The 14,320-nt window shown below is 46.0% G+C and overlaps 5 gene segments (V, D, J or C); all 5 read left to right on the forward strand.

The window, feature by feature from the left end:
- Positions 1–14,320, forward strand: part of LOC137143360 (immunoglobulin heavy constant epsilon-like) — an 86,953-nt gene that overhangs the window by 1,438 nt on the left and 71,195 nt on the right.
- LOC137143362 (Ig gamma-2C chain C region-like) overlaps positions 1–14,320 on the forward strand; it is a 110,696-nt gene that overhangs the window by 1,100 nt on the left and 95,276 nt on the right.
- Positions 1–14,320, forward strand: part of LOC137143361 (immunoglobulin heavy constant epsilon-like) — a 98,019-nt gene that overhangs the window by 370 nt on the left and 83,329 nt on the right.
- Positions 25–14,320, forward strand: part of LOC137143359 (Ig gamma-2C chain C region-like) — a 163,754-nt gene continuing 149,458 nt past the window's right edge. Inside the window, 1 exon segment of the C gene segment in view lies at positions 25–278. Coding sequence covers positions 167–278 — 112 coding nt within the window.
- On the forward strand, positions 11,526–13,930 carry LOC137143363 (Ig mu chain C region-like). The segment is given in 3 exon segments: positions 11,526–11,967; positions 12,582–12,908; positions 13,343–13,930. Coding segments are annotated over 3 exon segments (1,149 nt in total).

Here is a 14,320-nt window from a genome sequence, read left to right on the forward strand (position 1 = left end):
TTTAAGAAATTACGGTGGGGGGGGGTCTCTGATCAGCATGACTTTTTTTCCAGCTTTCAGTTCCTTTTGGGGGGCTACTCTCAGGGATATGGAAGGACAGAGTGCTAATTCCATCTAATAGCTAAACAATTCCTTCCCCCTTAAAAATACACTTAATTCTTTGGGTATGGTCTTAAAATTGTTGTTTGGGGCAAGTTTCTGTACAACCAGAGTCGCATATTTTACTTCTGTGGGCTTTGCTTACTGGGGACAAGGGACCCTGGTGACTGTGACAACAGGTGAGGTTTTTTTATAGTGTTTTATTACTTAGATCTCAATCGGAGATGTCAAAAATTTACAGCGTAGAAAATGCATTTATTCTATTTTGTTGGCCAAAGAAACAAAGTCTAAACTTTAACTCTGAAATAAATAAAAAAGATTCTGGGCTGGGGAACTATTGACCAAGTAGTGAATGATTTGAGAGAGAACTTGATAAGAACTGATAGGCAGACTTGAAAGCCATTGTATCTGAATGTTTAAGTGACCAAATGTCTTTGTCAACCTGGCCCTTGATTTAGCTATTTATCTGTCTATATGATGAGGATAGTTGGATAAAATAAAAATATGGGAAGGTATTTTTTTTTTTAAAAAAAACTGATTACAAATTTTTAGACCTGATCAAAAATGCTTTGGTATTTATTACTTCAGGCAGATTTAGATGTTTCTAAAATTCAATAAATCATAAACTAATTTTAAAAAACAGGTTCCTAATCCTATTAATCTCAGTTAGTTAGTTAATTGTCTGGGCAAGGTTATTGTAAAACTCCAGCATAAAGATGTCCCAGTGTGATAACTGGTTTGACTACTGGGGACAAGGAACATTGGTCACCGTCACATCAGGTAAAAAATTATCTTTCTTTTTCACAGTTCAGTCATTTGAGATGGTGGTTGTATTTGACAAAAATCCAACTCCACTCCTGTTGAAGTCAATGCGACCTTTTCCATTGACTTCACTGGGACTTGGATCAAAAGCCTATGTTCTGATATTAGAACAAAGACCATAGAGGAGCTCTGTTCCCTAGCAAATCAGGTCTCTTTTATCACTTGGAAATTCTGTTGGTTTTTTAATTCTGTGTATTAATTTCTTGGTAAGGTCTCTCTGTAGAGTGATTGAGTGGCAGTGTTTTAGAGAGAGATTTCAGTTAAGTCTACATCCAGAAAGGTTTTATTCTGAGCAGAGTCTCTTCGGCTGGAACTTTGAAAGAGTCTTAAGATAGGGAGGCACCCAAATCCCATTGAAATTCAATGGGAGTTGGGCTCCTAAAATCCATTAGACTCCTTTGAAAATCCTGCAGAACTCAAGATGGTTAAGGCCTGATCCAAAACTGATTCTAAGGAAGATTCTTGCTGGGCTGGATCAGACCCATCCAACTAGATTCTCGGTCTCTCTGTTTTCTATTGAGTTCAGTAGAACGTTGCTGATTTACACCACTCGGGAGTCTGGCTCTGGTTCCTTATCATGGCAGAGCCGTAAAACTCTCCCCTGTTTGTTTTATATCAAAAAAATTCCAAAGAAAAGGGTTAGGTGTATAGGTTCTTGTAAGCCATTGTCTCATAGATGGGTCATTGTGATAACGTCTTTGAATATTGGGGACAAGGTACCGTGGTCACCGTAACATCAGGTAAAATATTTTAACTCTACGTTTTTTATATTTGTAAGTTTTCAGAATGGCAGAAATGGGAAAATGTAGTTCTTGATAAAGCAGGGTTATCTCCTCTAGGTTATGGTCTAGTGTCTTGTCCAGTTTATGTTTAACTATCTCAGTCAACATCTTATTCTAGGCTTTTAATTATCAATGACAAAAAAAAATAAGTTGGTTGATTGCTTGATTGATCGGGCTTTTAACTAATTGCCAGATTGCTATTTCAATAAATTAATTATTTAATTGATAGTTGACTTTATTAATTCAAATAAATAAATAATGAATACATAAATAAGAATCTTCTCTGAGCATAATAAAGCCCGTAAAAAAATCTGCTCTTCTATAATGTGGTCTGGAAAAAATATTTGCACACTATGGTATTTAATTATGGTCTTAATTAATCCCTATTAGATAAATAATAGCAGTTTTAATGGCACTTTTTCTTTCAATTTTGAAGTTGAATTTTAAAAATTATCCTGTCTTTCTTGGATAAATTTTAAAAGTATTTTAGAACTTCCAACCTCAACAAATATCCCTCCTAGTAAAAAATAGCGACTGCCATCGCATAGAGAGGATATTTGTACAGACTCTGAAAAGAGGTTGATTAGAATGATGATTACGATTTTTACAAATGGGGACAAGGAACCCAGGTCACCGTTACTTCAGGTAAATCAACATTATTATCGCTCGTATGTCTTAATAGTGAGGGAAGGAATTTCTCTGGGTGAAAAGGGCCCCTTTCTGCATTTTGTGGTCTCCCAAAGTCCAAGTTAATTTTTTATGACTGCCCATCATAAATCAAATCGCTCTCTATTCTTATGCACACCTATCTCTCTTTCTCACAATCTATCTTTCTGTCTGTCTGTCTAATTTTATCTAATCTATGCAATCTGTCTATCCAATCTCTGTCTCTACTCTTTTTTTTTTTTTTTTTTTTTTTTTTGCTATCTATCTAATTTATCTATCAATTTTATCTAATCTATCTGTGTACTCAAGCTCTCTGTTTCCTATCTATCTATCTATGCTCCTCACAAACTTTGTTTTACTTCTCCCCTCCCCAACCTTCTGGCATTACAGGCTGCAAATCTGACAAACTTTTTAGCATGATAGAAGTGAGGTAAGAAATCATTGTCAAATTGATTTCCGTTAATATTCATTTATTGGTCCCATAGGGCAGCGTTGTTTAATTTTTTTTTTTCGTACTAGTGGTGTTGAAAAAGATAAATAAGAATTGGAGGGGAAATAGAGCCTCGCTCAATTGCAGTTTAAGGATCAGATGTAAAAATACTTAGCAATAGTTAAAACTAGATAATGACTCTCATTAAGATTTAAACTTTTAAGTCCCTAAGTCCCTTTTGAAAATTGTACCTATTGTCTAATCGGACAACTCTGCTAGAATCCAGTGAGCATTTTTCAGGACAGAGACAAGTATGTCATGTTTTGTTACAATGGGGAAAATTACTAATGACCTTTTTTGATAATTATTAAGTTAATGAATGTTATGGGTAAAATAGTTGCCAGACCCCATTTTTGCCCTGAAAAATCTCTCCCATAACTTTTTTTACATGCTTCATTTTAAGGATTAATCTAACAAAAGATTTATTTTCCCCTGATTGTGCAAACCAATTAATTCTGTGTTTGGACCTTGAGGCTTTCCATTGAATTTAGATCAAACTGGGATTGCCAAAGGAGTTTAAGAGAGTTGGATGTCAAACTTTCAATGCTTCTCATGTCTAATTCAGCCTCAGCCCATTATAAAAGAGTGCTAACAATTATTAATACTTTTTAAAAAACAGAGAAGCAGATTTTTGACATTCTTACTCCCATTAAGTAGCACTTTACTCCTGGAGAAGTCATGTTCAGCAAGACCACTGCTGGATTAAAGTGCTACTCAGCATGTCTCTGAATCTGACCTCTCAATAATTAATCAAATAAAATAAAAGTGTTCTTTGGAGTGTAGAACCAAGATGGCCGATTCTGGCCTACAAGGCCCACGTGTAGCTTAGCCTACAGCTGGCAAAGGTTCGTTTTTCGGTTCCGGTTATTTTTAGGCAAATGTTTCCATAAATAACTTTTCTGGTTTTGAAAACATCCCAACCCGTGAGGCAGTTTTGCATGACAGCCAAGAAGGTTTCAAACAACAAAGTCACATCTGTTGGGTGTAAAAATAAAATCTTTGCAGGTGGCAGAGATCAACATGTTGATAAAAGTCATGTGCTAAATTAAGATATTGTTTTTTAACTTGAAAATATTGGCTATATCTCCCTGCAAATGACTTTGAATGATAATTATTATACACAAATCTACTGCTTTGTGTTAAACAAGAATAATTTCATTCTACTTTCCTAGAGGATCTTTTATTAGGGAGAATAATGGTAGATTAGCAATTTCTTAGTTAAGCTTCCTTTTCAGAGAATAATTTATTTGTGACTTCCTAGTCAGTCTTTTAATGAACAAGAATGAAATCATAGAAATATAGGGCTGGAAGGGAAATCAAGGGGTCATGCTGAACCAAGATTAATGGTTTTATAATCAGTTTAGTGGTTTCTTTGTTTAGTTATTTAACATTTTCTAGCAGGAAGCCTGAGGGAAATATTGCTAGGTATTTGTGAGTATATGAAGTTGAAACATAGATGTTACTATTTAGCCAGATTTTTAATTGATTCAATTAGAGAAATGAACACACTTTAATGCAGTGTAATTTTAACTAATAGTATTCGATTTATCCATAAATTTGAAGGCAATAAAAGTAATTAGATTGATCAAGAATTTTAATCCAATAGAATTTTAAATCAATAAAAATAATCTACTGGTATTTTTATCCATAGAATTACTTAGATTCATTAACAAATTTTAATCCAACAGAACTCAAACTATAAAATTAAATTGATAAAAAAGCTTTTATCATTTTCTAAATCAAAACTTTATATGATATTAAATCATACATAAATTACGGAAAAGAGAATTTTTAAATAATAACTTTGTATTTCATGAAAACATTTGAACATGTTTTCAAACCGGATTCCAATCTCAAAAGATTCCAATCTCAAAGCCATGCACTTGCAAGATATTTTTACCAAGACACACAAATTACTTGGAAGACAAGAGATATTTAAGAGCAAATACCTACGAGGCAATTAATTAATCTATCATTGGAAATGGAACATTAAGAAAGACATAAAATGCCATCTCAAGAGGGACTCCGTTGGTAAGAAACCCAATTATTTTTCTGAATTTTTATCTTTATCTAATTATGGTGAATTGATTCAAAATTCCTTTTATTTTCCGACTAAGACTTGCTTTAAAATCTCATTTATTTATATTCAAACAATTTAGTAAATAACGTTAGATTATCTTTGAAAAAAAATTTGTTCTTGCACATCTATAGATATACTTAGGAATACTTTGCTAGAAATAATTTCAATTTGGCTGTAAATATAACTTTATTAATATATGGTTTTAGCAGTTAATACTAATTAATATATTTATATATAGCCAAAGAAAATATTAATAAGAACCTGACAGTTAATAATTACGTATAAATAATAATTTTAGAATTTTGGTTTATTAATAATATAGTTTCGGAAGTAATATTGATTTATTTATAAGATAGAATCTGGTGGTTAATATTTATTTTTACTATCTGGTTCAGGAGTGGATTATCTCTATGGATTATTTTTTATAATACTTGTTTGCAAACGAGAGAAGAGTCATTCTGAACTTAGCTGAAGTTAGAATCAATGTTTATTTTAGTTTATTTTCCAAGTAAATATCTTTGTGTTCTTCAGTTTGTGCTGGTGTAAAATCAGAGAGCCTGAATTGTGCTGATTTTAAAAAGTCAGGGTCTATTTACAATTATTTTGGCAGTAAATAGGGATTTCCTAGAGGAAAAAGATGGAGCTAGGATTGTTAACTTTGATGGAATTGGAAAGTCAGCTGTTACTTTAATTTTGGGAGTAATTTGCTTTTTTCTTGAGGCTGAAAAAAGGCAGATGATTGGGAATTTAAATTGAATGAACCTGCGTCTATTTTAAATGCTTTTCTTCCCTCATTGACACTAGCGAGTGTAGAGTTTAGAGAATCTATGCCTAGATTTAATTACAAATTCACTCATGCAATGATTCATTGATTAGCTGGCTTTCTCTTTGCTAAGTAATCAATTAACTGAAAAATGCTTAACTACTGGGTTCAGTGGAAACACTTGATTACTTAGACAGCAGAATTCTTAATTAGTTAATAGATTTCTTAATTCAAAGTTTAATTGAATAATTAATTAACTAAATAGAAGGTTGCTGATAGAGGTCTGAAAGATACCCCAGTATGGCTTCCCCTCGCTGGGTCTGCACCGGGCTGGGTTTGCAGGATCTGGGTTCCCGGTGGTACCAGACCCCCCTCTCAGCTGATCTATATCAGCACTGGGCTGGGAGTGCAGGGTCTGGGTCCCCAGTGGTACCCAATCCCCCAGCTGGGTCTGCACCAGCACCGGGCTGGGAGCGCAGGGTCCGGGTCCCTGGTGGTACCCGATCCCCCTAGCTGGTCTGTACCAGCACCAGGCTGGGAGCGCAGGGTCCGGGTCTCCAGTGGTACCTGATCCCCCTACCAGCACTGGGCTGGAGTAGCAGGGTCCAGTTCGCCAGTGGTATCTGATCCCCCTAGCTGATCTGTACCAGCAACAGGCTGGGAGGGCAGGGTCCATGTCCCTGGTGGAACCCGATCCCCCAGCTAGGTCTGAACCAGCACCGGGCTGGGAGTGCAGGATCTGGGTCCCCGGGGGTACCTGAGTCCCCCAGCTGGGTCTGTTCCCCAGTGGTACCAAATCCCCCTAGCTGGGTCTGTACCAGCACTGGGATGGGAGGGCAGGGTCTGGTTCCCCAGTGGTACCAAATCCCCCTAGCTGGTGTGCACCAGCACCGGGATTGGGAGTGCAGGGTCTGGGTCCCTGCTGGGGTACCTGGAGTACCCCCAGCTGGGTCTGTTCCCCAGTGGTACCAAATCCCCCTAGCTGGGTCTGTACCAGCACTGGGATGGGAAGGCAGGGTCTGGGTCCCCGGTGGTACCAAATCCCCCTAGCTGGTCTGTACCAGCACTGGGCTGGGAGGGCAGGGTCCGGGTCCCTGGTGGAACCCGATCCCCAACTGGGTCTGTACCAGCACCGGGCTGGGAGTGCAGGGTCTGGGTCCCCAGTGGTACCAAATCCCCCTAGCTGGGTCTGTACCAGCACCAGGTTGGGAGCGCAGGGTCCGGGTCCCTGCTGGTACCCGATCCCCCCAGCTGGTCTGTACCAGCACCGGTCTGGGAGTGCAGGGTCTGGTTCCCCAGTGGTACCAAATCCCCCTAGCTGGTGTGCACCAGCACCGGGCTGAGAGTGCAGGGTCTGGGTCCCCGGGGGTACCTGAGTCCCCCAGCTGGGTCTGTTCCCCAGTGGTACCAAATCCCCCTAGCTGGGTCTGTACCAGCACTGGGATGGGAGGGCAGGGTCTGGTTCCCCAGTGGTACCAAATCCCCCTAGCTGGGTCTGTACCAGCACCAGATTGGGAGGGCAGGGTCCGGGTCCCTGGTGGTACCCGATCCCCCCAGCTGGTCTGTACCAGCACCAGGCTGGGAGAGCAGGGTCTGGGTCCCCGGTGGTACCAAATCCCCCCAGCTGGTCTGTACCAGCACTGGGCTGGGAGGGCAGGGTCCGGTTCCCCAGCGTATCTGATCCCCCTAGCTGATCTGTACCAGCAACAGGCTGGGAGGGCAGGGTCTGGGTCCCTGGTGGTACCCTATCCCCAACTGGGTCTGTACCAGCACCGGGCTGGGAGTGCAGGGTCTGGGTCCCCAGTGGTACCAAATCCCCCTAGCTGATCTGTACCAGCACCAGGTTGGGAGCGCAGGGTCTGGGTCCCTGGTGGTACCCTATCCCCCCAACTGGGTCTGTACGAGCACTGGGCTGGGAGTGCAGGGTCCGGATCCCCGGGAGTACCTGAGCCCTCCCAGCTGGGTCTGTACCAGCACCAGGCTGGAGGAGCAGGGTTTGGTTCCCCAGTAGTACCAAATGCCCCTGGCTGGTCTGTACCAGCACCGGGTTGGGAGGGCAGGGTCCATGTCCCTGGTGGAACCCCATCCCCCAGCTGGGTCTGTACCAGCACTGGGCTGGGAGTGCAGGGTCCGGGTCCCCAGTAGTACCAAATCCCCCTAGCTGGTCTGCACCAGCAGCAGGCTGGGAGCGCAGGGTCCGGGTCTCCGGGGGTACTTGAGCCCCCCTAGCTGGTCTGCACCAGCACCAGGCTGGGAGCGCAGGGTCCGGGTCTCCGGGGGTACTTGAGCCCCCCCAGCTGGGTCTGTATCAGCACCAGGCTGGGAGGGTAGGGTCCAGGTCCCTGGTGGTACCCTATCCCCCCAACTGGGTCTGTACCAGCACCGGGATGGGAGTGCAGGGTCTGGGTTCCCAGTGGTACCAAATCCCCTTAGCTGGTCTGTACCAGCAACAGGCTGGGAGGGCAGGGTCCGGGTCCCCGGAGGTACCTGATCCCCCCCAGCTCGGTCTGTGTCAGCACCGGGCTGGGAGTGCAGGGTCCGGGTCCCCTGTGGTACCTGATTGCCATAGCTGGGTCTGTACCAGCACCGGGCTGGGAGGGCAGGGTCCGTGTCCCTGGTGGTACCCGATCCCCCCAGCTTGATCTGTACCAGCACCAGGCTGTGAGTGCAGGGTCTGGTTCCCCAGTGGTACCTGATCCCGCCCCCCCAGCTGGGTCTGTACCAGCACCAGGCTGGGTGTGCAGGGTCTGGGTCTCTGTGGCTACCCAACCCCCCCAGCTGGGTCTGTATCAGCACCGGGCTGAATGTGCAGGATCCAGGTCACTGACGGTAACTGGCCCCCCATCTTGGTCTGTACCAGCACTGGGCTGGAGGAGCAGGGTTCAGGGATCTGGTGCTAACCAATCACCTGTAGCTGGTCTGTACCAGCACCGGGCTGGGAGTGCAGGGTCTGGGTCCCCACTGGTACCAGATTTCCACCTCCCTCAGTTGGGTGTTCATCAGCACTGGGCTAGGAGTGCAGGGCCTGGGTGCCCAGTGGTACCGGATCTCCTTAGATGGTCTGTACTGCACCCAGTTGGAGGGGCTGGATCTGGGTCACCAGTGGTACAGATCCCCCCCCCCCTCCCAGAGTCTGTATCCGCATCAGGCTGGGGGTGCAGGGTCCAGGGGAACGGTGGTACCTGAAGCCCCTGGCTGGTTTGTATCAGCATCAGGTGGAGTGTGCAGGGTCCCAATTCCCAGTGGTACCAGATTCCCCCCTTGCTGAGTCTGTATCAGCACCAGGCTGGGTGTGTAGGGTTACCAGTGATACCAAATTCCCCCCCTAGCTCAGTCTGTATCAGCACCAGGCTGGGCCAGGAGATTCCCCACAGAACCAGTGACCTTAGCCCATACTGGTGTTAGGGTTACCAGGTTCCGTTTTGTTCTGTCCAGGCCTCGGGCTTTGTGCGGCTCAATCTGATGGGTTTGACCTTCGCTGGTTCCAGTTCCCGTCCTCAGTAATTCTGGGTCAGCTCCTGGCAGGACAGGATCCATTCACACTCTGTGTGGACAGCTAGATCTGTCCCATTGGGCACCTTCTTAAACCCGTGTCTGGTCTTTGTATCAGGCTGCTTTTGGGTGTATGTGGGTCCCTTGTCACCCGGGGCCATTGTTGTTCTGGTTTTAAGTCTTCAGTTACAACTCCTCGGGGGCTGGTTCGGTTCAGAACTTGGCCAGATCTTGATCTCCTCCAACCTGAGGTTTTTGTTCCGGGTTTGCCAAAATTCGGGGCTAGAAAGAAGTTGAAGGAGTCAAAAGACGATTGACTCTCTGGGACGCATCCCCAGGCGGTGTAAGAGAGGTGTCCCTTCATTCGAATCAGTAGGGCCAGATTCCCAGTTGGCGTACGGTCACCTTGCTTTCCGCTTTGTGAGAAGAATAAGAGTGGAGGAAACCTGGTGGGAGGAAGGGAGAAACAGAGAGGTGGAGAAAGAAGGAAAGAGGAGAGGAAATCTCTGCAGGGACTTTGCTTAGACAAGGACACGCTCCTACATTTGTGTAACTCCTTCACACGCTTGAACTAAGGGCCACTGGGATCTCTGGTTTTGCTCACCCATGTCCTGTGCTGTCAGGACAAAACAAAATGCGCTATTACGTGTGGCCCTGAGCATCTTTTTTCTGGCACGTTTTAAAGCAAGTACGGCCATGCAGCGAGATGTCCAGACACGGCTGCTTTTTCTGCGGAAAAGTGGTGGGGAGAAATGTATTGCACCGGCTGGGTTGGCAGCGTGATGCAGTCGCTGGTCAGGGATCTGCTGGGGTCAACTCTGACAAATTCAGGAAAGGGCGGGGGGCTCAACCACCAAGCCCGGGGGGCGGGAGAGAACCATGTGAAGGGAACCGGGGCCGTATACACAAGAGTACTGCCCATATACACGTAACAAGAACTGGGGTTATATGCAAGTCTCCAAAAGGACTGGACAATATATGCAAGGAGATCAGGGTCCTGGGTCTGTGTATAAGAAACAGTGGGCCATAGGTCTGTACACAATGTGGGGCTGGAGCCAGAGATGGCCATTTTTATTTCAAGATCGGGTGTTCGTCTAAAAGCCATGCTCTCGGGATTACTGCAAGGCAGGTCTCTGGCCAGTGCTATACATGGCATCAGACCAGACCAGTGTTTCTCAACCTTTTTGATACCAGGGACTGGCTTCTGATAGTGTCAGGGAGATCTCAGGGACAGGTGCCGGTCCAGGGACCAGTCGTTGAGAAACACTGGACTAGATGACCTCAATGGTCCCTTCTGGCCTTGCAACTTATGACTCTTTCAATCTATGAATGTTCAAGAAGCTGGGCCTTTCTGCATGGGGCCTTCACCTCCAGGAGTTTGTGCCTTCCAAATGACCCATCCCAGGGCGATGTATATCTGAATGTGCGATAACACTTGCATTTTTCCCTCCCTAACCAAGTAGCAATTCTCCTTTCTCAACTTCAGCAGCCCTCCTGCATGCCCGGCGGTGGTGCTTTAATATCTCTTCTCTGCCCTTCTCCTCTCTCCCACTTCCCCGTCCTTTCATTGTTTTGATCCTCAGCGACCCCAGCTGCCCCGAATCTTTTCCCACTCCTTTCCTGCGGGAGCGACATGAGTCAAGATCCTGTCTCAGTGGGTTGCTTGGCTAAGGATTTCCTTCCGGACTCGATCACTTTCTCCTGGAAAGATCCCAAGAACACCAGCATCACCACTGGCATCCAGAATTACCCCTCGGTTCTGAATACAGTTGGGACCTATGCTGCCACCACTCAGCTGTCGGTCTCTGCCTCCAAAGTGCCAGGGACTTTCTATTGCTCAGCCGTACACCCAAATGGGAACAAGGTCACCCCACTACCTGAACCGTGCTGTAAGTAGTTTCATTCTCTTCTTCTCGACAATATACACAATAATTTACAACCCAACATGCAGTCACTGGATAATTGCAGGCCTCTGGCTTACAGCATCTAGCTAATCTGGGGAGAGGCTCATTAGAAAAACACCAACAGATATACACAGAAGAGAGAGGACACCTGGGTCCTATCCCTGGCTCTGGGAGGGGAGCGGAGTCTAGTAGGTCAGAGCAGGGCAGGGCTGGGAGCCAGGACACTTGAGTTCTCTTCTCAGTTTGGGAGTTTAATGTTGACCACTGAAATGGCAACGTGTTAGCGTCTTCTGCCAGCAACCCCATGCTCGGAGGTGATGGGGGTGGAGTTGTGGTTGTGGGTGGAGCATATGGAGGGCCCAACCCTTTCCAGTCTGAGCACTGGGCTGTAGTGGGATGTGCTTTGGGTAGCAGGCCTTTCAGCTGCTGTAAAAAAAGAGACATGGGCCCACAGCCATGCACTGTCAGCTTTGCACACTCATTCTGCCTTCCAGGTGCCACCTTCACGGGTGATAATTCTGTCTTCCCCATCCCTTGCTTTTGTCTAGCCCCAAAGGAACCCATTATGACCGTCCACCCACCAGCCAGAGACGACTTCCTCAGCCCCAATAAAACTTCCATCATCACCTGCTTTGTTACGAACCTCTGCAGCAACACCGCCACCTTCGAGTGGCTGAGGGATGGGGTGCCGGTCACCTCTGGAGTTAACACTCTTGGCCCTGTCTCCAATGGTGCCAACGGTTACAGCTTCACCAGCAAGCTGACTGTCATCGAGAAAGATTGGGATGCCGACCGCAAGTTCACCTGCAAGGTGGTCAGCAAGAACATCAGCGAGATGAGGAACACCAGCAAGTCTTACGAGTGTGGACGTAAGTAGGGAGCTTCCGGGGTTCCATCCCTCTCAGTAATGAGCCAGGAGCCACCCCCAGCTCCGCTCGGGGGGGGGGGGTCCATGTAACCCCTAGGCCAGGTGGGTGAGGTTTGTCAAGTGCGCATAGCCCACGATTGAGGCTAGATTTTCGAAATAGCTCCTCTCCCACTGAGCCCCTTTGAACACTCGGGCTTTAACCCTCCCCTAGCAGACCCCTAAACATCCTTCCTTATTCTGAACAGTGTAGATCCCTGTGAAAGACTGTGGTTAGGGCCCCTGTGTTAGCACCTCTGTGCCTCAGTTCCCCATCAGTACAATGAGGATAGTAACATTTCCCTCTCACTGGGATGTTGTGAGGTGCTCATTTACTATGGTAATGGAGGAGATATATATATATGCACACACCATAGATAGATCAATAGATAACTTTCAAACCTTTCTATGTTCTCTGTGCCAAAACCAGCCCTGTATAAATTAGCTCACTGGGTTGATGTCCATGTGTTCTGGGTTGGGGCATCTTCTGGATACGAAGAACAACGCAGTTATTGTAAAAATAACACAGCCCACTGGTATTCAAATGAGAATTCTCATCCATCTCTCTTTGCCTCCCAGTTCTTAATGAATGTTCCCCTGACATTGATGCCGTGGTGATCCCACCTACTTTTGCTGATATTTACATCAGCAAATCAGCCACGCTGACCTGCAGGGTCATTAACATGCAATCCACGGAAGGACTCAGCGTGAGCTGGACGAGAAAGGATGGCAAGGTGCTAACGACCAGCCCCGCAGAACGCAAGGTGCAGAGCAACGGCCGTTTCAGCGTGGATGCCACGGCCTCCGTCTGCGCGGACGAGTGGGAAAGAGGAGACTCGTACACCTGCAAAGTGTCTCATCCAGATCTCATCTTCCCCATTCAAAAGATTTTGACAAAGCAGCCTGGTAAGTGATCCACTTCTATCAGGTTGGTTGTGCTCATAGATGGTCACTGCTCATTGGGGACCAGATATTTCATGTGGGTTCTAAAATACCCATGAGAAGGGGAAAAAATTCTCCATCCCCTAACAGTTTTAGGCAGAGATTTGCAATGCTACCTAAGAGGTCTGGGTGTACAGCTCCCATTAGAAATTAATAGGAGTTGGACGTCCAATCCCTTAGGGTGACTTCAGACAATCCCACCCTGGGTCTGTATCTCTAGATAATAACTCACCCCCACCACCTCTCCGTCTATGCAACTCACCATTGCAGAAAAACCCATGCAACTCCATTAATGCATGTCCACCACATTGGGGGTAGGACCAGGGACCATGAGTCCAAGGACCTCTTATGCCAACAGGGTCACCTATTCATTGATTTCTCCAACTCTCTTTGTACAGTAGCCAACAGCCACGCTCCGTCTGTCTACGTCTTGCCTCCTCCCTCCGAGCAGCTGGCCCTCCGCGAAGCCGCCACCATCACCTGCCTGGTGAAGAGTTTCAACCCTCCTGACCTCTTTGTCAAATGGCTGAGCAACGGCGAGGAGGTGAATGCCTCCAAATACATCACCGCCATACCCACCCGGGAGTCCAGCCAGTCAGAGTTGTACTTCACCTACAGCACCTTGAACATCAACGAGCAGGAGTGGAACGCCGGCAACACCTACACCTGCTTAGTCGGACATGAGAAGCTGCCCTTGCAGGTGACCCAGAAGACCGTGGACAAGTTCACCGGTAAACCAACTTTGGTCAATGTCTCCCTGGTGATGTCCGAAACTGCCAACACCTGCTACTAACCATCACACCCTCCCCTGCCAACCCATCCCTCACTGTGCCTCTCACTCGTCCGACTGCTGTTTGGAAGGGGAGAGGTTATGCCCCTCCTATGTGTGTGTACAATAATGGTGTTTCTAGAATGGAAAATCGTTGGCTGCATCTTTTAAAAAAAAAATTAGAAATAAAGTCAATTTTGGGAAAAAAATGGAAAATATTTAAGTCCTTTTCTGGGGAAAATATCACGTGATGTGTCTTCAGAGATGGGAGAGGTTTTCAAGAGTTCATTGCCCAAATTCAATGGGAGTTGAGCACTCGTGTTTGCACTGCAGTCCTGGTTCTCGTATGCCATCCACTTCTTTCTTTCTTTCTTTCTTTCTTTCTTTCTCCAGTCCTTGCTCCCTCTCACAACCTTCTCCTTGCTAATCTCAGCTTTTCCATCTCTCTCTCATGCCCCTTAACACAATTAGCCTGATCCTCAGGTCCTTAATTCCTGCTGATTCTCAGGTACTTTGGAAGAGAGAGTGAGGCCAAAGTAGCTTTATACTCCCTTTCCGGTCCCTGCATTCTCCTGGTGTCAGAGCACCCTCGGGGCTGCTCTAACAT

This window comes from Emydura macquarii, unplaced genomic scaffold (assembly GCF_026122565.2).
Source record: "Emydura macquarii macquarii isolate MOO-44397 ecotype Brisbane River unplaced genomic scaffold, CSIRO-AGI_Emac_v2 contig_3322, whole genome shotgun sequence".
Taxonomy (NCBI): Eukaryota; Metazoa; Chordata; order Testudines; family Chelidae; genus Emydura; species Emydura macquarii.